The following is a 23,431-nucleotide window of genomic DNA, read 5'->3' as shown; positions in this document are numbered from 1 at the left end:
CGTGACACTCACATGGCCTGCCCGGCCCAGGAATTTAATTCCAAAGCTATCATTCTACGCATTCCCCGCATTTTACTCAATCAAATATGTACTGTAAATTATATTTCCGTACAATCAATTTGTTTCTATTGCCTCGACTCGTCAGTCTCTAGCTCCGCCACTTGTCCCTCTCACTTTTACCTTTTTTAACTAATGATAAATATAAACATTAGCAACCGCAGAATAACACAAGTGTTTCAATTCCGAATGATCAATGAACACACAAAAAATAATTACATAAATATAATTTTAATAGAACTTAGCGACTCAAAATCTTTGTATATCATTTCGATTTTTTTACATATCTACAAGAATTCATCATAGGCAGTGTTTTAAAAAGCGCATTAAGCGGCCGCTTAAGCGGCCGCCTAAGCGGAATCGGTCCTAAAACGCCTCGATTTTGTATTAAGCGGGTTCTTAAGCGTTTTTGAAAATTAAGCGGACTATTAAGCGGATTAAGCGGTCGTTAAGCGGATTAAGCGGTACTTAAGCGGTCAAAATGATTTTGACTTGCTAATTTTTCAGTTTTAAAATATTTTTTTATATAATATAACTATAATTATATTAAAAAATTAATATATATATATATTTTTAAAAATTTAAATTCTTACCACAATATAACATTATTTTTGAATATATTAATATTAAAATTAAATATTTAATTATATTTTATTAATCCGCTTATTGGCCCGCTTAAGATTCCGCTTAAGCGTCCGCTTTACCGCTTAAGCGCTAGAAGGTCCTTTCACCGCCTAGAGCCGATTTGCGCTTTTCATAACACTGATCATAGGAGTATCAGATATGACAAACTAACCGCACCTTTATTCATTTATAAAAGTTTGGGATGGATCTAGAGAAAAATATTAACAAATATTATTATGAAATCTCCAATCTAATCTGACTTCACTGAGCCCCACCACGTGCTGACATGGCTTACGGAACGAAACAACATGACTAGTCACCATGAACGCCGTCACACGCTCGGACACTCTAATATCTTCCATGTTCAATTCTTGTAATCTCCGAACATATTCCGGCACATGCACTAGGTCCCACACCACACCGACCCCACCTCCTTTCAACACTCTCACCACTTCTCCGACCGCTTTCATCCTCTCCGCCGCCGCCGACGCGGACCGCTGTCCGAACTCCTTCCCCACCGTATGCAGAAACACGCTCGACACCACCACGTCGAACGAGTTGTCCTGAAACGGCATCGCCCTCGCGTCTCCCTCGCGGCACGTGACGTGCTCGTGCACGCCTTCCAGCTTGGCGGTGCGGAGCGTGGAGACGGTGGATTTTCTGCGGTCCAGCCCGACGACCCGACCCGAGCTGCCTTCTTCTTTTAGCTTCTTCGCCACGGCATTGAGTAAAATGCCGCGGCCACAGCCCACGTCGAGCGCGTGCTTCACGGTTGACCAGTCGTGGATCGAGGAGATGATGCGGTGCGCCATTTCGAACTGGAGAGCCACGGAGGAGTAGAAGATGTTTCCGGCGGCGAAGAAGAGGCAGAGTGCTGACAGCGCGGTGAATGAGCCTGTGAAGCCCGCGGTGAAACGTGCTGGTCCCGTGGGTAAGCCCAGCGATTCCAGGCTTGTGTAGATTGGATTGAAGTATATCAGAAATAAAACCGAAACCGAAGCGAATGAAACCGCGTGGATGAGTAGGAAAATCAGAGTCTGGCAATCTTCGATTCCGTAGATCGAGTAGATCTGCGTCCAATCTCGGCTTGGTTTTCCCATCTTTGTATATAAATATGAGCGAGACAATTAGAGATATGAATTACCTAGCGTAATTCAAGTCGAGAGCGGAGAATTAAATGAGACAGAGAGAATGACACGAAACATGGAGATAATAAGTGGCAGCTTGGAAATACTAGTAAGCGAATATAGAGGGCATGTCAGTGTAGAGCATTAAGGTTGGTCCTTCTTGATTGAAGAAGCCCTGCGAACTCTTTAATGTAGTTGATATAGGTGTGCTCTTCTCGTTGTGGAGGGTTACAATTTGTTTGTTGGAATAGGATTATGATTCACAGATGAACTTTAGTTATATAGTGTGCGAGTGTGATGAGTGAGGTGCCATTTGTGTTAGCTTTTAAAATAAGTGTTTGTTTTTTAATTAAAAAAAAATAAAATAGAAGTCAGAAGTTAGTTAAAACTTATGATTAAATTATTTTGAGAAAAAAGTAGAAATCATGACTCGTGGAATAAGCTAGAAATCCTAGCTTTTGATAAATACTTCTCGATTTTTTATACAAACGAAATGAATAAATGCTTCTGATTTAAAACTTCTGGAGCGGGCTTAGAAGCCCCTCAAACACCCAATGAGATTTGTATGCCTTTTTCTTTGGGCTGGGAGAGTGTGACCGAGGAAGAAACAGAATGCGAGATCTGAGTGTGGGTGGTTTTCTTGTTTCTATATCTGTTTCTGTTTGTTTATCGTGGGGGACATCATCAAGTCTTTTCTTTTATTTTTTAATTGTTGATAATCACCCTTTTGTTATTCACTTTCAACCAGCAATGTTGATGTTAATTCTGGACTCACACAGTTTCATAATTTATTTTATATATTTTTTTGAAAGTAAATATAAGCCTGAAAATTTTATTTGTCAATCACAAATTAAAAAAATATAATTTCACAAATTATAAGTTTTATAATACATATATTGAAATATTAGGGAGGAAGAAAAAAAAAGTTAAATGAATGGACCTGCTCAACCAAAATTACTCCGCCCTTGACGGTGAAGTTGTTGAACAGTCGTCTTCTAAGTCCTATACCATTTCCTCCGCTCTTAAATTTGATTTGATATATGCTTTCTTTCCAAAATTTCAATTCAGTTTGGTAAACTTTGTAATCTATGTGACTATGTCATTTATTGACTTAACTTAGGTTCCTTGACTTATCTTAAGACCCTAACTTTCCAAAATCCTGAGAGCGATATATCACAAGATCGATTCTCTCTGGCTCGCAAATATTTGTTAACTGAACAGTGAATGTATTTTGTAGGTTAATTTCTTTTGTTTAGAGAGATTCAGGAAGGTCAAAAACCTGGTACAAAGGCCCGTGTATTGTGGTGAGTAAAGTGTCGACGGGTTCGCACAAGCCAGTTTTCTTGCTTATTCATGTCCTCTTGTGAACAACTGTTTTGACTTCTTCATTAACAAGTATTATATGATTATTGACTTTTACACGTATTTTTACAAGGTTTGATTTTTCATTAAATAATGATCCTCAGTATAATTATGTCATAAAAATAAAATTTTAATTATATGAATAGAAGGGGCCGTTTGGCCAAATTTTAAAAAAAAGTGTTTTCTTACCTAAAGTAAGAAGTAGAGTAGAAGTGTGAAGTATATAAATTAATAAAACTAGTTTATAACCCGTGCTTGTTATATGAATTTTTTATGCTTATGACTTATTGGAAATATAATATTTTTGATATAATTATTTAAATTATTATTGTTGAGATACAAAACTTATTATGCATTAACATATTAATATTTAATTATGTTTAAATTTTATTTTTCAAAATAAATATTCTCAGGATACATGTTATTATATGAATTTATTTTTAAAATGGTACGTTTTATTTAAATAAAATCATTATGTTGTTTTTTATTCTAGATAGATGGAAAAAAAATTCAATACCAGTATATATAAATTGGCTGAGAGTGTATTCAATATTTAATAAAACTTAATTATTTTACTTCATAATTGTTTTAGACGTCTAATAAATATTATTAAGTGTAACGCTACCTCTTTTTATGACTAACCATAGAATTCACAATAATTTTATTCTCGCTGGAATTTGCGTTTGTCATGGTAGTGCTACCACCCCCTTTCCGTTATTATAATAATATTATAATATTGTGAAGAGTAGGATATCGTTAAATTACATGATAATAACCAAATTTTGATAGTTTGGTATTTGGTACTGATGTTCTTCCACTAAAAAAAAAATCGCATATTAATAAAAAAAAATATATATATAAATAATATCGATTTGGCTATTAATATCAATATAAACCTTTATTTATTTGAATGCTGAAATATGATAGGAGTTTTAGAGAGTTGTTTCATAAATTAAATTATTCGAGTTCAAAGAAATTGAAATATATAATTTTATTGGTGGTATAACTGTTGCATTACAAACTCCTAACAACTTTAGAAGTCTTTTTTTTAATAGTATAACATTGAAGTCTTTAATTATAAAATCCTAATCAATATCAAAGTCTGATAATTATAAATTCTAACCAATATTAAAGTCTTTATTTATAAAATCATAATAAATATGAAAGCCTTTTGATAATAATATAATAAAATTATAAAATCCTAACCAATACGACATTTTTTTCATAATAGTTTAATGATTATTAATATTAAGTAAAAAGTTTATATTGATTATACAATCCTAATAACTATAGAAGTTGTCTTTAATTATAATATCTTAAATCATTATAAATTCCTAACCAATATAAGTATCATATTGATAATATAATACTTTTTATAGGAGTATAATAATAATAATAATAATAATAATAATAATAATAATAATAATAATAATAATAATAATAATTAAATATGATATAAGATGATCAAATTTTGGTACTTTTGGTACCGATGTTCCACTGAAACCTGGTTTGCTTATTAATAAGAGGCCCAAACAGGCCCGAAATATCACGCTTCAGACCGATTATAAGCCGGTAAAAACGTAAAGAAGATAAGATGACCTTATGATATTTGTTGCATAACTTGAATCTTTTATTCTTCTGGCCACACCTTGTTAGACTTTCTGCTTCATTTATTTCCTTGGGAGTGCCTAGTCAATGTATAGTAGGAAGATTTCTAGCCTAACTATTATTGTGATAGTATCGGCGACAATACATAGGAATGTGATCGTGATTACAGAACCTTTAAAACGACCAAAACATTGTTCATATGAAAAGCAAAAAAAAAAAAAATTTTATATCTTACTATGTTCTGGTCTTTACTGCTTACTTTTGCCATACCGACTTGATAAAATAATATGCAATGTTGTGAGTCAGTATATTCTATGATAACAAAATGCAGGGCGGCTAGTCAGACATTGGTACACTTGCTTGCAAAGAATCAAATGAGACTTCTGTTCACTGAATCTTACTTGATATTTTCCATTCATAACATATTGATACCATGTGCAGTGTAATTTTTTATCGTCCTGGAACTAAATTGTGACAACTGCCTTTGCTTTAGGGTCTCCAGGACTCTCTACAATCTATGCTCCTACTTTGAAAACTGCACTAATGCCGGAGTGTATGCTCCAGACTTGCATTTTTAACTATCTTTAAGTTTATATGTCCAAATCAAAAATCCTATGAGACCCTAATCACCCAGTAATTCAAATTTATATTATATATGAGAACTAAATTAGTAATTATAAGTTATTAAAGTGTTGGAAAAAAAAATAGAGGTCGTAAACAAAAACTAGCATTTTCTACTTCCAACTCCTTTCTCACGACTTCTCAAAATACTTTTTACTTTTTTACACAAACAGATCAAGAAAAGCGAAAACAAGAAGTAGATCCGGCTTTGCTTGCCTAAACAAGGGCATAGATTCTGGAATTTGAGGAAAATAGGCAAGGATCGATTATGTTCTTGTTAGGTCTAATTACAATGATTTCTTGTCCATTCCACCTTACGACATTTTCTTTATGCACCTTAGCCTGCATTATGATTCCCTCTTGAAAGCAGAAGGGCGGGGGTGGAATTTAGATGCTCGCCAAAGCTGAAAAAAATAAACGGCTGGTCTCGCCCTGACTTTCTCTTGAATTCTCAACAGTGTCATCTCAATCTCAGGATGACTAGATTGTATACAGCTCCTTCTATCGCTTTAGGTTGGTGGATGAGAATTTGACAAGCATTCTAAAATCTCAAAAATAAGTTACGGAACAATATTTTATGAAAATCTTAAAATACGTGTCGAGTAATTAAAAAAATTGTAAAAAAAAAAAATAAGAGGAAAGAAGAAAGTGTATATTTTTTTTCATTATCCGAGAGCTGGGTCTGAGATATTTCGTTTTCTATTTTCCTGGGCTTTACAAAACAGGCTTTTATCACAGCCTTGATCCACAGGATGGAGATATTGGTCTGGGACTGACAACCTGTCGGCATCTTACTCAAAAAATCCATGACAGGTGACTAGCTACTACAGTGATTTGTAATGGTCCTGTTTGAAAATTCGCAGTTAGCTGTTAGCAGATTAAATCAAATGTTTTGACTAACGGATTGAATTAGCGATTTTTCGTAAAATTATTTGGTAAATAGCTAACTGATTAGCTTTTTCTGACACAAACCGAACCTCTAACTCAAAAAACTCCTCGGTGTAGCTTTTTCAAAATTAGCGTTTTGGATCTAAACTTCCGTTTTAATCCGCTAACTACCAAACACTAATATTAGCTTATTCTAATGGTCAAATCTCTAAAATATCTCAAACTTTTAATTTTTTCCAAACCTCTAATTTCCAAACAGGCTCAATGTTAATCTATATGGCATATCTTAATTTTTATAAACAAGTTACTTATTTTTAGGAAATGTAATTGACTTTGTGATTTTTTTAAGAATAAATGACTTATTTCTATATTCATCTAAGAGTGTCTCGAATGCTACAAAATCTTTAGTTAAAGTTAAAAGTGCAGGTGAAATGACAAAAATAAATTTATAAATAAACTATTACAATTATACAACACTCTTGTTTATAATTAATATAGTTAACCTCTTAAAGTATCTTAACGCTAAAGTCCCTAGCTAAAATTCAACAAATCATATCATACATAAAAATTATAAATTATATATAAAATTATGTTCACTTCAACCATGTATTACCCTTATTTAAATATATAGTCAATCCACCAATGTCGGCTATATTTGATCAATCTCTATAGACCTATAATAAAATTGCACATCATCTATTATCATATTTAAATAATAATTTTTTATAATAATTTAAAAAAATAATAACCCATCATTTTTAATATATAATTAATAAATATAATCAATACTCCCTCCGTCCCATTTTATGTGACCCTTATTCTTTTTTGGGACGTCCCAAAAAGAATGAACCTACCATACTTACTATTTTTGAACACTACTTTTCACTATTACACCCACTACTTTCTTCCACTATCTTCATTCTATAATAATATAAACACTATTACACCCACTATCTTCCTCCACTATCTCAAATCTATTATTAAATATTGGTAGGTCCCACCACTTTACCTACTTTTCAACTAAACTTACTACATTTTTCTTAATCTCCGTTCAAACCAGTTCACTCTTTTTGGGACGGAGGGAGTATAATGGAAGTAAAATATTTTAGAGGTTCAACAAATGTTGCCCAAGGCATTGTTGGTCCAATTTAGTCCATCACTGACTCACTGTTATTCAACATCATTGACCATCTTTAGCAAATGTTGCAAAGGGCATGATGACTAGGGGTGGCAATATTGGACCCGACCCGACAACTCGACACGAATTCGACCCGCAAAATACGAATTCGGGTTGGGATTTTTCGGGTTCGGGTCGAATTCGGGTTGACCCAAAATCAACCCAGAAAAAAGGGATCATTTTCGGGTTGAATTCGGGTTACCCGAAATTGACCCGAAATTACCCGAAAATTAATATATAATATAAATATTATATATATTTATATTATATATATTATTTTTATAAAATTTATTAGTTAAATTTAATATAAAATTATTTAATTTAATAAATATTAATTTATTTGGATTAAAATATTATTTATTTATTATTTAAATAATATTTTTATTAATCAATATTAATTTTCGGGTCGGGTTCGGGTTACCCGCGGGTAGTGCGGGTCGGGGTCGGGTTGGGGTTGGGTATTCTGACCCCATTAAAATTTCGGGTCGGGTTCGGGTTGGGTAAATTTTTTGACCCGCGACTGTCAACCCGACCCGAACCCGACCCGAAACCCGAAATTGCCAGCCCTAATGATGACATTTGGTGTCTTGAGTGTCTCATGGGTTCCGTTCCCTAATTAACACCTTATTTTAGGGTTTATCCTTGCAACATTCTCCTGATGGGCCTTTTGGGCTTATGATGATAATGTGCCCTCTAAATTAAGGTAAGACAGATCTAAATTTGGAAAGGCCTGGTTTGCAAGTCCATAATAAAGTTATGAAAAAAGGCAGAATACTTGCTCAAAGACATTATCATGGTTTATATGCATTTTCTTTTGCAGCATGCCAGGATTGAAATCCCTTTATGAGGTTCTGCAGAGGCCTGTACAGCCTTGTTTTCTTTGGACTTTCAGTGACTCGTTTACTTGTTTTAGTCACACCATCCAGTGTTAGGGGGGCAAAGCAAGGAACAACCATGAAGAACAAGTCTAAAGATGCTCTCAAATGTTGTCTTAAACAAAATCTAAGGTATTCACTATATAGAAGGGACGAGTGCTCCAATTGTCCTAGTTATATCATAAAACACTAGTATTGTACATTTGTACTTGACTGAAATGCATGAAAACTGAAAGAATGAAATGAAATTTGAATTATAATATATTTAAAGTTTCAAAAATGACATCTTTCTCACCATTCCATTCATATGACCCATAATTAAATCTCAAACACTCTCCAGCCGCTTAATGAAGGAATAATCTATTCTCTATTTTTATGTTTTATACCCAGATCTTGTCAAAAAAATTTTGCGCCCACTAATAATTTTTCATATTTTTCCTTAAAACCTTATAGTTTTGTTTTGTTTTTCCCTCATTAAATTGCAACCCATCCATTCACTCTTGAAAATCTAACATGTGTCTAATTTTAAAGGAAAATGCCAGGGGTCCTCAAAAATGATTCTCAAATTCAAATGGTAATATAAGATTTACTTTTACCACACTAATAATAATAAGACCCTCTGTATGCACATTAATCACCTAATTAAAAATAGTCATATGTCTGCCACGTCATTTGGGAACAAATTTTGGAGTACGTAGCATTAACCAATTTTAAAATTACTATGCATGTTTTCAATTATTTTTTATTAATAAAAAATTAGATTCTCTGTATTTCAACACATCTCCATCATTTCATGTTTTTAGTTCACTCCAATACTAATTCGAATGTATTACTATTTATATAGTAAAACACAATTATAAGATATATGTCTGAAATTTAAATACTAAACTAATGTATGGACACAGAATACTTATTTGAACATAATTAGACAAACACATTTCATTATTTGTCGAATCAGCAAAATGCACCTTAACACAATTTTAATGACCTTTTCTTTTGTTGAAGTTACGTAGCAATGTCATAAAATTCCCAATGAAGACCGGAAACATATTTAATAATTTTATATTAGATGCCATGTAATTTATTTCTGTATTTATACTTTGAAGTTTGGTTAGTTGGTGAGAGTTGACATGATGTTGTTCGTAGAAAGACCGTGGCGACCTAATGATCTAACCGAATACTAAGCAATACATAGTGTTTGACTGTTTGTATGTTTGTATATGTATTATGAAATATGAGCGACTGGGCTCTTCTTGATTACAGAAGGGGTCATGTGCTCCTTTTTGGAACCCTTTTTCTGCGGATGGTATTCCACACCACAGAAAGCCACCCTCTATGAAGCTTCCAAGTACCATCTTCTAGTTTTGTTTAGCTTGGCCTCAATTAATTTTCTTTATTGTTTTGGATAGAGTACAACAAACACGTTGCTTCTGTACATGTTACATACTTTCGACACCCTCAGTAGCTGAGACTTTTTGTATATATACGCAGAATTTTGGGTTCGATTTCTGATAAAATTGATATGGATATGAATTTGTGAGGGTCATTAAGACGGCTGGTTGTCATCTTACGGGATTAACATTAATTTATTTATATGGGCTTGATGTTTAAATTTTATCCCAGTAGTAGAAGTTTTGTTAATGTTGGGGTAAATTTTGGTAAAAGGTTCTTTAAGAAAAAATAATTATGCCTTATTCATAGATGATTAATACGTTAGTTCGTACTCACTCAATGTCTTTTTTATTTCCTTCGACGTATTTTTATTTTTCATGTTTTAAGATTTAAAATATAAAATAGTTTCAAGTTTCACCTACGACCGATGTTTTCTCAAGCCTACGGCTCCTTGTGGACAAGCCTTCGATAACTTAAACGACCGAAGGTCTCTCCCAAATAACCCGAAAGCTTTGACAAAGCAACTTGTACCCTTCATTCACCAATAGAGTAGACTAGCCCTCTCTGAATCTAGATAATCCTCCTGCAAGTATAAATATTAAATACTAAATAGAGAAGAGGAAACATAAGAGGGTTTTTAAAGCACCATACACATACACACTAAACAGCTATGAAGATTACGGATCTCTCCAAAATCACTACCGTCATTAAAAATCTTTATAATTCAATTAGCAAAGTTCTCGCTGAAATAATTAGGATTATGAGAAAGTTCAAAAATATAAGCCAGGGAAGTACGAATATGTCATACCAACTCCTTCAATAAATAAATATATATATTAAAAATTCTAAGTTTTGTGACCGAAATCAAATGAGCAGAACGGCTGTAATCACGGAGACAACGTGAATAGCGGTGCTCCTTCTAGAGAGTCAAGTCAATAGGATTCGGACATTCATGTACAATACAAAATGATACCACATTCAGCATATAACGTTATAATAGAGGTGGTTGATGGCCAAATTTATCATATCATTTCACTTTATATTTATTCACTTGCATTTCCAACTTAAATTGTGAAGAATGGAATCCCACCTCTCCTCCTTTTCTCATTGATGTTCAGTTTAGAAATGTTCAAATTTAAAGATTTCCAACAATACATTTACATTTTTCCATTAATGAAATCGAATTACTTGACGTATAGGTTGTACTCACGATAAGGTATATATCCCAATTTAAAGACTTGACAAACACCTAATTAATTTTAATGAATGATTTGTATACATACACGAGTTCTCATTATTATTATTATTATATAAATTATATAAATTAAATCATTATATAATCTCAATATTGATCAATATTTGAAATCAGATTTGAGAACTATTTTTGAGTTACCTAATAATCTTCATAAAATATATTATAGATTAGCAATTGATTATAATTCAACAAACGATCATAATATAATAATATGATAAATTAACTAATACTTATTGATAAGACTAAAGTTGTATCCTTTCGTTGACCTTCGACTACACTGTCTTGACGCCGGGAAGTGGTGGAAAAAACAAAAAAAAAAATCCTGCAAAACAATACTCGATCGTAGGTGGTGGCTTTCAAACACCTCCGGTGCAAGAGTGAGGATCCATTTATAAAGAAAACGATCAGAGAGAACATGTGTGAGTGAAAGAGTGTGTGCGTCAGAGAAAGAATGATACCATCCCTTCTATAAGAAGCCTCTCTGGACCCGTCTCTTTTGTGCTACATTATTTGTGTGATAAATTGTATATATTGTACAATTACAGGGCCGGGTAAAAGACCTACGAAGATGGGGTAATATCACTTATTAATTCGAATACTCTAAGTCATTTAATTCTTGACTAATGAATACTACAATTGAAGTGATTAAAAACTTTTATCACATTTTTAGTGTTTGAATTAAATATATAACGACGGGAAGAACAACATTATTCATATTACAGTACCGCCAGCTTGTACATAAAAGTCCTTAGTTTGAAGTGATTACTATCAACTATAAATAAGTATCTAAAATTATTCTCAAAAAAAAAAGTATCTAAAATTAAATATAAATAAAAAGAATAAAATTAATGTTCAAAACATTCTACTTTATATTTATATTATGACTCAAAATATATAAATATGAAGAAAAAATTATCTATATTACAAATTTTTCTAAAAAACACAGTTATTCTCAACCGCCTCCCGAACATACCTCTAAAGAAATTATAAAAGATACTCTTTGTGTTTCTTTAAGCTTTTCCTGTTTGACATGTCGGGAGACAAATTACCAATTTACGTTTAATTTATAAGATTAAAAATAGTCGTGAGTGATCTTGTTGGATTCGTATTTATAATTACTTTAATACAGTGAGTTTTTTATATTTAATATTAATACAAAATTAAATATATTAATGATAAAAATGTATATTGACAAATGCGATAAAGGAAAACAAGAAATGTATTAGGGGTCGTTTGTTTCGAGCAATTCTGGAATGAGGAATCGGTTTAGATCATTCCAACCCTATACCCCGTGTTTGGTTGGAAAAAAAACAATTTCAAACTCATTCCTCAAACCTCCAAGGTATAGGTTTCTCATACCCAAGGGGGGAGGGGTATGAGGAATGAACTTTGTTTACACTATTTCCATTTCAATTTTAACAATTTAATGTAAAATTTAATACAAATATAATTCATTGAACTAAAAATATATTAAATTAATAATTAACTTAATATTTTAAAATTATTAAAATTAATAATGTAAAAATATTTTAAATCAAACATATACAATCCAGCACTCAACCAAACACATGATATCAGAAATGATACCTCAACCTCATACCAATTTAACCCGATTCCTGATTCCAACCCGATATCACTATTTAAACCAAACTGACCCTTAAGGAACTTAGGGAGTATAAAAATAACGGATTATGCGAGTTGGATGTTTAAATGGAACTTGATTTATCATGATTGCCTGTTAGAAATTTGTTAGAGAGATGTGGACAAGACTCGAAAACGAATAAAAGAAAGATATGGAAACAAGATTAGGACTTTTGTATTGTTGGCCATGTGCTTCAGTGCGGCGGTTAAGGCAAATTGAGAGAGACCTTGTGCTTTTCTTTTGCACGTCATTGCCGCAACGATTTCTGTGAAGATTCTGTACTTAGACGCCCGTTTTTGTTCTCTAATGCATCACCGCCATATAGTAGATTTTAATAATTTATTGGTGTTGATGCTAGTTTTTTATCTTATTTTTTGAAAATTATATTTCATGTGTAAAGTCTTTTTCATCTTTTAAATTATTTATTTTATGAATAATTTTAAAGATAGTATCAATCATTATTTTTATTTTTCTAAAAACTACTTTTCAAATTTTCAAAATAAGATTGTGAAGTCAAAAAGATATTCATATATTCTATTTGTTCATTTTTCAAAGAGAAAATTTGACACATCATTATCAAGTATTTTAATGATATATTTATAAAAAATCCTTTTTACATGATTTAATATTATAATTTTTAGGGCTTTTTTTAAACATAACCAAGTTTAAAAGAATTTTTGCAAAACTACTTTAACCTTTTAGAAAAAATTACAAAAATACTATATTCCTAAAAATATTTGCAAAAATACGGTGGGTGTATATGCAATCATATCTGCAAATGCTAGCAAACTTATGCAATCAGAAATTTTTGAAAATTACCTTTATTTGCATAATAAGTTGCAACTGATTGCAAAAGGCAGAAAAATAATCCTACGAAGTCAATTCTAATATCAACATTGCAACCTAAAAAACAAACCAGAAATCAAAAGCAACCTTCACAATCCCATTTTCTTTAAAATCCTCATAGCACCCTGGCAGCGCTTTTTATGCTTGAGATTTGTTCCAGTGTTTGTTGACTGAGTAACGGTGCTAAAATCTTAGTATACACATAAATTCAAAAGCTAGTTCCCTAATTTACAAACTTAGAGTTTATAGAGTAAAATCAGAGTTTTGGATTCAATTAATTGATCGAGTTTTGGATTGAGTTACTGATTTGGTTGTATTGGAGAGAGAAACTGGAGTCCACGATGGTTTCGATGCGAGACTGGACCGAGGAGAGAGACGATGACTTTTTTTTTTTTTTGTCATTTTACAAAAAAGACACAGAAATGAAAGTAACCACACGAAGCAACGAGAAGAAACATAGTATTAAAAATAACAAGACAAGAGACGGATATATGTAAAATATTTGACGACAACATATTTCTGCAAATAAGTTTTAAAAACACGAATCTGGGATAAGTTCTCTGGTTTTTAAAATTACCATAACCATGATTACGAATTGTCCACTGTTAACCCATCGAAGATGCTGTAATATCATTTACTACAATTTACCTAATAACGAGTTCCTCGAATACACTATAAAATTATGCTATTTTTCCTCGAATTAAGGGCAGACACTGCCGGCAACATTGATCTCACATAAGATCACGGTCCTGAAAATCAAAGAACATGTTGAAGATAATAAAATCCGAATATCTTATTAACCTTTAAGCGACGCACGGCCCCCGAGCACGAGTCCCGGTTGAGGTCTCCTTCATCTGCTAAGAGCAACTCCAGCAGCTTATCTATTTTGAGTCTTAAACCAAAATATGAGGAATATGGAAAAATAATCCACTCCAACAGTATCCTAGTGATTCCCTAAATCACTAAGATCCACTAACCATGCCTTATCTTTAGGTAACCTCCCTCCTCTCCTAACTCTTATTTTATAATAAATTTTGAATACAAACATGTTCTCTCTCTTCACCTATTGCAATAATGGTAACTTTTAATAATAAAATAGTATATAAGGAATGAATATAAGGAATATTGTTGGAGGTGAGAATAGCTATTATTATCTTAAGTCACTAGGATCCAATATTTTATATTATATTTAAGGAATGGGCTAAGATGCTGCTGGAGATGCTCTAAGCATGTACATGAAACCAAAGCCGCGTTAAATGGGTCCCCACCTATCATTGCCCCACCGGTTTTATTACATTGTCATGGCTTGGCAAGGGCAAGACATACACAAACATAAACATGTATGTATAATAATACTTATAATCTGTACATGTAAACCTCAGTTCTAGCTCAACTTTCATGGAGTTTTCTGTCACACATACATAGTGTAATAAACAATATTTATATTTAAGATACTCAACAGTATCAAATCAAACCACAATATCTTATACATGTAAACTAGCTGTCTGTAAATATGGTTTTGGTCTCCCAGTTCTCTAGTGGGCCCCCTCAAGTTTATCACCTCTGTAAAATGACAGCCTAAACAAACAGCCTGGAAAGAGCTGTTTGGGCTGCACTAAAAAGCTACTCTCTTCATGGGTTTTCATGGTGGATTACAATTATACATATAAACTTCTCTCTTTTCAAATTCTACATTTCCTTATTCTATTGCTTATTACAAGTTTACAACAGTCTTGAATGAGGTAAGGCTACTCAAAAAGCTTCTATCTTTGTAATTCTTGATTAGTTTTGTAGCTTGTTTTGATTCTTTATATACATTGCTTCAATTATAGTGCAAGAATCATTTGGGTAGGTAATGCTTTTGTTAGATCTGGGAGGGTTAAATGATATAGATTTCTTGGGTGCAGTGTGAAGTTGAAATTTTTATTCAGGTTTTGAGTTCTATATAAGCTTGCTACATTTGGGTCTTTAATTGGGTATTGGGGATGAGGGATATGGATAGAATTCTAGTGTTGAAGTGGGTTTTTATGGTTTTAGGATGTGGGTTTTTTGTTGGGGTGTCATTTGCAGCTTATACTCCTGTAGATAGGTACCTAATTGCCTGTGGATCTTCGAAAAATGTTACATTCTCCAGTCAAACTTATGTTTCTGATTCCGCGGAATCTTCAGTTACATTAAAATCTCAGGGGAATTCTTTTGTTGCTTCATCGAATTCCAGTGTTCCTTTGCCAGTTCTTCAGTCTGCTCGAGTTTTCACAAACACGACATATTACAAGTTTGATATTAAGGAAGAGGGTCGGCATTGGGTTCGCCTGTATCTGTACCCTCTTTCGAATACGGGCCATGACCTGAAATCTGCCTCAGTTACTGTTGTCACTGAAGATTTTGTGCTTTTGAATAACTTTAGTTTTAGTGACTATAATGGTACTTATCTCATGAGAGAGTTTTTGATCAACGTGACTGCGGATACTTTGTCTATTGCCTTCATACCTTCAAACAACTCGATAGGATTTGTTAATGCAATTGAAGTTGTCTCCTTACCAAATGAGTTGCTACCTGATCAAGCACAGGCCTTATCTTCATTTGCACCTATTAGCGGCCTTTCCGAACTTGCCTTTGAGACGGTTTATCGTCTGAATATGGGAGGTCCATTGATCACTGCTCAGAATGATACCCTTGGACGAACTTGGGTAAATGATGAAAAATACCTTCATGTTAACAGTTCTGCTGTGAATATTTCAGCTAGCCCTGCTATCATAGAATATCGAGATGCTCTTACACCTGAAATTGCACCAAATTCGGTTTATGCTACTGCCGAAACCATGGGAGATTCGAATGTAGCTGACTCAAACTTCAACATGACTTGGGTACTTCCTGTTGATCCAGAATTTTCCTATCTTGTTCGGGTTCATTTCTGCGATATCTATAGCAAGTCACTGAACACTCTTGTGTTCACCGTTTATATAAATTCTTATATTGCTCTTCCAAGTTTGGACCTTTCATCTCTACTTGGCAAGTTAAATACGCCTTACTATAAAGATTTCATAATTAATTCCTCGGCTAATTCTGATACTTTAACTGTAAGTGTTGGTCCAGACCCTAGTGCTGAATTGGCAGCTGCGATACTCAATGGTCTGGAAGTCATGAAGATTAGCAATGAAGCCAAAAGCCTAGATGGGCATGACGCAGTTGCAAATCTCCTTCTGAAGTCGTCTAAAAAGAAGAAAATTGGCTTGATAGTGGGCTGTGCAGCAGGAGCCTCAGCTGCATTGTTGCTTATAGGTCTGTGTTATTGCTGCTTGCTCACCCGCCAATCCAAGACACCTAACCAGGGAAATTCATGGCTTCCTCTACCCTTATATGGAAACTCTTTGACCTTAACAAAGGGGTCAACTGTATCTCAGAAGAGTGGAACAGCAAGCTGCATCTCACTAGCATCTTCTAATCTTGGGCGATTTTTCACATTCCAAGAAATCATGGAGGCAACCAACAAATTTGATGAGAGCTCATTATTAGGTGTTGGAGGTTTTGGCAGGGTTTACCAGGGAACACTGGAAGATGGGACTAAAGTAGCTGTCAAAAGAGGAAACCCAAGATCTGAGCAAGGCCTTGCAGAATTCAGAACAGAGATAGAAATGTTGTCCAAGCTACGACATCGTCACCTTGTTTCTCTCATTGGCTATTGTGATGAGCGCTCAGAAATGGTTCTAGTTTATGAATACATGGCTAATGGGCCTCTTAGGAGCCATCTTTATGGATCTGACCTTCCACCCCTCTCTTGGAAGCAGCGCCTTGAAATTTGTATTGGGGCTGCTAGAGGTCTTCACTATCTACACACAGGTGCAGCTCAGAGTATAATTCACCGAGATGTGAAGACAACAAACATACTCTTGGATGAGAACTTTGTGGCAAAAGTTGCTGATTTTGGCCTCTCAAAAGCCGGACCGGCTCTTGATCAGACTCACGTGAGTACAGCTGTCAAGGGTAGTTTTGGATACCTTGATCCAGAGTACTTCAGAAGACAGCAGCTGACAGAGAAATCTGATGTTTATTCATTTGGTGTTGTCCTCATGGAAGTTCTTTGCACAAGACCGGCTCTAAATCCTGTTCTTCCTAGAGAGCAAGTAAATATTGCGGAATGGGCTATGGCTTGGCAAAAGAAAGGCATGCTGGATGAGATCATGGATAAAAACTTGGTTGGAAACGTAAATTCAGCTTCTTTGAAAAAGTATGGGGAAACTGCAGAGAAGTGTCTTGCTGATTATGGGGTTGACAGGCCTTCAATGGGGGATGTTTTGTGGAATTTAGAGTATGCTCTTCAGCTTGAGGAGACATCATCGGCCCTTATGGAACCGGAAGATAACAGCACTAATCACATCCCGGGCATTCCAATGACTCCACTAGAGCCATTTGACAACAGTGTAAGTATGATTGAAGGGCGTAACTCAGGTACTGATGATGATGCAGAAGATGGTGCCACTAGTGCTGTTTTCTCTCAGCTCGTAAATCCTCGTGGAAGATAAGTAGCTTCCATAATTTGCTTGGACTATTTCCTATGGCATGAGAGTGACTGGATGCCCAGAATGTGAAGGTCATCAGTTTTTTTCTACCTCAAGTCTTATTTTTAAAAAATAATATGAATCTGTATGTACAATAGTCATTGTGAGTAACTTAAGGCAAGATTATCATCATGATTTATTATTTAATCAATATCAGTTTCAGTTATGTACCTTACCATCTATTACACTGTTTAATTTTTGTGGGATCTGGATGTAACATGTAATTACTTGTCAAGAAAATGGAATACAGAGTTGAGATATTTTATCCCCTCCAAACTATCATGTCTTTTTATGTTCTCTCTATAAATTTCTCCTAGCAATATATTTTTGTGAACCGGTGATCTCATATCTGTGTTAATTAAGTTAAGGCCGCTGACTGGTGCTTTTATGCTATTGTATTGTCATTATATTTCTGATAAATTAATTTATTAATTATTCAAGTTAAAAATTTATGATCATATATCTCGGAGTTAATAATTGTGGTACAACTAAATCCTGAAGAAGTCACATTCAAACTTTGTTTTGTAGTATGTATATTGTTCTAACAAGGTGCATGCTAGTCTCCAGGGAAATATATAGAACTTCTTAAGATCAGAGTTTAGGGTGTAGCTGTTAAGATTTTCTGAAGAAACTACTGAGCCTAGTCCAGAGGTCAACTGTGATGGATCTGAATATAATATGGAGCTGCTTATATTAATTTCAAATGAATGTAGCATTTCAGAACTTCATGGTTACCATACATGACTAAATAGCTTAATCAAATTGTATATATTACACTAGTATATGAAAGTATACTCCCTTTTAAAGATGAATCATAGATTAGTGGTGTCTTCAAAAGTTTTAGTTGCTTACATAATGACATTTCTCTGATCCTCCATATACGAATGTCTTGTGCACCTGTACAGAAGAGACTGGATTTGTGAAATCACGCGGGGGTATTGTTATCAAGTCGACGACTAGTCGTCGACTAGTCGACGACTAGTCGTTTTATAGAAAAAGTCAAGCAATGACTTATCTAGTCTGGCGACTTATTTTCAACATATCAGTGTCTCCCTAATCTTTGTATCATTTCAACTTCACATTGTTATTTCCTTCCTGTCACTACTTTTTGGCTTCAGACTATGTAATCTTTGTATCATTTTCATCATATAAGTATATCCCTAATTTTTTATCATTTCAACTTCACGTTATTATTTCTTTCCTATCACTACTTTCTGGCTTCAATTTATATGTGAACTAAAAATCTGCTACGTAGTATACATCTCATTGTTGCTTATTATCTTTTACTTTTAATTCAAACTATAAACTAATGTGCGTTCAACTATATTTTATATATTAAATCTAGTAAAAATATGTATAAGAATGACTTGTCGACTTTTTACGACTAGTCGGGCGACTTGTCGACTAGTCGATTCCAAGGTATCCGGGCGCCGAGGCTCGACTTGGCGCCGTAATAACCTTGCAGACAAACAAAGGTGTCGTCCTATCACTAGCACTCAACCATATAATGAGAGCTTATTCTTAGAAGACCTTGTATCTTTGATTTGTAAGATAAATGAGATATGTAATTTAAAGTTCTTGACGGAGATGGTGGCCTGGGTCCTGGCTTTCACTTCAAGTTTGGTTCCGGTTAGTCTTCTATCCACTTTACTTGTCCTTTCTTAACTTTATTAAAGTTATAGCTTGCTCAATTATGCTAATGGCCAAAATTCTTGATTCACTGTGGTTTTGAATGTAGCTAACTTAGCTGGTCAGAAGGAACGCCACTTAAATTAGTGAATATCTGAATCTAATTTTGCAACAAGTTAATGGAGGAGGTCATCTTTGCCCAACAGAGTGCATTTTTAAACTAATAGCAATCACAGAGCGAAAAGCAAGTGTGGATATGAAAGTCATGTAAGAGATTGAAGCAGAAGAGAAGTGCATGCCAAAAGAGGTTACAGATCCTGCACTTCTCTTTAATGTGGGGAAAACATGTCGGCTAAAATAAAGATCCTCTACAGATCGTGATCAAGTTCCTTTATAATCCAGGTTCTCTTCTAATTAACATTGATCAAACCTGATATCTTTTTGTGTGTATTTTCATAGTGATAAGATGGTATGTTCTAGTACTCCATATGATTGAGAATGACAGAGCCAAGTGGTTTGGGTCAGGTTCTACTTCAATCGGTTATGCCTGATATCTTACCTAGTTCTTGCATTTTTGTCAAAAGTTACAGTGTGTCTAAAGTTTATATTTGTTCATGATTATCTTTACGCTTTCGGTATAGGTTAGGGTAGCTTATCATCTGAAACTGCTTATTATCAAAACTTTATAATAATACAGTACGTTCGAATTCAAATATGTTTTTTTATTCATTGTTGTTCTGGAAATTGATATACAGAACTACAACTGAGAGCTAGTGCTCTGATACATCTGGACAACACACACATAATACCGGGCATAATACAGGACACAAACAAATGAACAACAGTAGTGGCAATGGGAACACATGAAGTAGAGCTAGCTACTCTATTTCTTGCAAACTATTCCGTTTCCATTGGACAGGTTACCGGTACAATCCAGAGTGCCTTCCATCAGTGCTGAGCTGTTCTCTGCATCTTGAGTTTGGGAGAACACACATGATTCACATTCTGGTGAGAGAAGTGAGGGGGTTCTGTACTTGTCTTCACCGCCCACCACAGCCATGGCCACTCCCGGCTTTGCAGGGTTTTCAAAATCTGGCTGATAAGTTCGTCCTAGCACACCTTCTACTTTAGAAGACAAAGAAAAGAACCTAAACTGAACTTCCAAATGAGCAAAACAATCATTGGAAGGCACTTTGTAGCTGTGAATCCTATCATCTTGCTTTGTCACTGGGACGACATTGGCCATAATCTCAACAATTCCTGGTATAGTGACTAAAACACTGTTCTTAGTTGCCGTTCTCTCTACTTTCACGCTCTCTACTGGGGAGGTCCATGTGGAGAGATGTCCTACTGGGATGAGAATTTCCTCTCCATCATAAGTAAATCTTAAATGGTCAACTTCGTTATCCCATGTGGCAGATTTGATGGCCTCGAGAGAGAATGTGTGAGAGTTGAAGAGGAGTCCAAGGGCTTGAATCCAAGTGAAGTCCCTGGTCCGACCAGTTGGCCTGTGGCCAATGAATCGAGCATTGATTTGAATGTTTTGGTCAGAGACTAAGCTGAAATGCTGATTACTCTTTCCATGGAAATAGAATACAATGCCATCCCCTCCAATGAAGCGAGGATCATAGCATGCTGAGCCAGGGCTGTTACAGTCTGGTTTGATACCTGAACAGAATATATATATAACATGTTATTCAGATTAAGAATTTGAAATATTACTGCTACTTATAGTAAAATATGATATACATTCTCTGGATCCATGACTATTATCTAAAGACCTGTATTGGAATTAGCATAAAGCAGAAAGTTATTTATATTATAGTGCTAATATATTCGAATATCTGGTTCTTACGTTTGCACTCAGATTTGCATGTGGGAGAATCACAGTCAATACGGCAAACTTTAGATTTGCTGTTGGCGGACTCGCTGTCAGGGCATTCCTCCGGGCAGTACACAGTCTTGGCACCACAACGAGACGAATATCTACAATACAGGCTAGTATATGCTCTGGTTTGAACTATCCCTGAAACACATAGTAATACAATGACTAACAGGCTCGACATTTTCACACCTTGCCTGTGTTGTAAGTTGTAAGTTGTAACTGATACTACACACTGCACATTTCTGCTCTATTTATAGATTTTGCGGGTTCACTTCTGAAGTTTCTGTAGATTATTAATGGAGCTTAGCTGGAACTTGAAGCATGAACAAGGCAACTTTGCAAGGTTTGTAATCATGGTCAACGATCACCGGCCTTCACAAGCACATTAACAAAGCAATCAGTCTGTACGTGAAGAATCAGAGTTATAATTGCTTTAGAGATAGCTTATTTGTGAAGAACTTTGGTTATGATTTATGGAGTGATATGCATGTATAGATGATAGCTAAATTGTTGCAGGCTTACATGGACTCCACATGCTCCATTTGCTTGTATTTCAAGAATGATGTTCGATTTGCACCCTATTATGTGATCTTTAAATTCAGGTGCACCCTAACTAAATTTACAATTATATGATAAGCCCAAGTTGCAGATCTTTTGTTTGCACACCCATTCTTCATTTGCTGAAAGGGGGACTCGGATTATTGGTGAAAATCAAAGGAATAAGAATGAGGGAACTAGTACCGAGTACAAAAATGATCTGTAATCCTGTACAGTTGAAAAAGGGAATGAGAGCCCTTGATAGTTGATGAGTCCTGGTGTAATATATTCTTATTTATACTATTAGAATAAATAAATTTATATGTCGCATAATATATGATCATTATATATTCTGAAATCAAGATTACGGATGATAAGATGTTAATAATCTCATATATATGATCATTATATTCCGAAAAACAAGTTGATAATCTCGTACTCATACGTGAGATCATCTGACATGGTTTTAGTACTTGGGGATGGGCATTCGCTCCCATCCGGATCGACCCCGCTCCGATCCTCGCCACATTCGGATTGGGGATTTGGGAAATTTTTCGGGGCAGGATGGAGGAAGTTTTATAGAAAATTCGGATTATGAGAAATTCGGGGACAGAGACGAGGTCGGGATTCGTGTCTCCCCACCTCGTTCCCCGACTCCATTGTATAATATGTATATATAATAATATTTTGTATATATTATACCAAATAAATTATTAAATATATATAACTTTTATTGTATTATTAAAATTAAAAAAATAATCTTTATTTTTGTGGATGGATTGTAATTATATTGTACTATACTATATTTATAATTTTAAAATTTGTTTATTTATATTATAAATTAAGAAAACAACTAATTATTTTTAGTGTGTTATTTGTTTTCCAACCTGATTGTATCGGCACTTAGATATTTATCTTGACTGTATTCTATTCTGATTAATGAAAGTGTTTTTTCATTCTGGGAAAAAAATAATTTTGAAGTGCACTTTTATCTTTTAATGTTCTTTTTTTACATAATTCAATTAACCAGGGTCCGACCCCATATATGGTCATCAAGATTAGGTTATTTCTAATTTTGATAAATAATGAATTTAGATATTATAAAACCGAGATAATCACCCGCCCGCGGACACAACTGATGACCAAGGCCGAAGGTAGCTTCTTCCTCCGTAGTGTCCAATTTAAGATCAACTATTGGAGTAACTATTGTACAATTTTTTTTCTTACACGTAAACTCTCTCTCTGGACAAGAAAAAAAACCGCCGACCGTCAAATCGTCAATGATCTTGAATTTGCCGTCCACACACATATACAAAAGGCTTTTCCGATCCGAGACGCTGTTTGATT

General features: G+C 34.3%; 3 protein-coding genes across 3 annotated transcripts; 1 reads left to right on the top strand and 2 right to left on the bottom strand.

The window, feature by feature from the left end:
• Positions 1-839: 839 nt before the first annotated feature.
• Positions 840-2,078, bottom strand: LOC108225485 (uncharacterized). Its single transcript, XM_017400358.2, has one exon. It carries the CDS (start codon positions 1,779-1,781, stop codon positions 903-905), a length of 879 nt encoding a protein of 292 aa, XP_017255847.1. The 5' UTR covers positions 1,782-2,078; the 3' UTR covers positions 840-902.
• Positions 2,079-14,807: 12,729 nt separating this feature from the next.
• On the top strand, positions 14,808-18,203 carry LOC108227621 (receptor-like protein kinase THESEUS 1). Its single transcript, XM_017402867.2, has one exon. It carries the CDS (start codon positions 15,460-15,462, stop codon positions 17,995-17,997), a length of 2,538 nt encoding a protein of 845 aa, XP_017258356.1. The 5' UTR covers positions 14,808-15,459; the 3' UTR covers positions 17,998-18,203.
• A 2,164-nt stretch (positions 18,204-20,367) lies between these two features.
• On the bottom strand, positions 20,368-21,934 carry LOC108227622 (uncharacterized). The gene is made up of 2 exons (XM_017402868.2): positions 21,518-21,934; positions 20,368-21,330 (listed from the first exon to the last, which is right to left on the bottom strand). The coding sequence occupies exons 1-2, from the start codon at positions 21,726-21,728 to the stop codon at positions 20,546-20,548; spliced, it is 996 nt and encodes a 331-aa protein (XP_017258357.1). The 5' UTR covers positions 21,729-21,934; the 3' UTR covers positions 20,368-20,545.
• Between the last annotated feature and the right edge of the window lie 1,497 nt (positions 21,935-23,431).

Source organism: Daucus carota, chromosome 6 (genome assembly GCF_001625215.2).
Source record: "Daucus carota subsp. sativus chromosome 6, DH1 v3.0, whole genome shotgun sequence".
Classification (NCBI taxonomy): domain Eukaryota; kingdom Viridiplantae; phylum Streptophyta; class Magnoliopsida; order Apiales; family Apiaceae; genus Daucus; species Daucus carota.
The sequence above is the reverse complement of the archived record's forward strand: the minus strand, read 5'-3'. Positions and strand labels throughout refer to the sequence as shown.

Bases quoted from the DNA above. Each gene is read 5' to 3' on its own strand.
- LOC108225485 (XM_017400358.2), bottom strand. From the start codon at position 1,781: ATGGGAAAACCAAGCCGAGATTGGACGCAGATCTACTCGATCTACGGA.
- LOC108227621 (XM_017402867.2), top strand. From the start codon at position 15,460: ATGAGGGATATGGATAGAATTCTAGTGTTGAAGTGGGTTTTTATGGTT.
- LOC108227622 (XM_017402868.2), bottom strand. From the start codon at position 21,728: ATGTCGAGCCTGTTAGTCATTGTATTACTATGTGTTTCAGGGATAGTT. The intron at 21,331-21,517 runs GTAAGAACCAGA...TATTCTGTTCAG, and splicing joins ATGCAAATCTGAGTGCAAAC to GTATCAAACCAGACTGTAAC.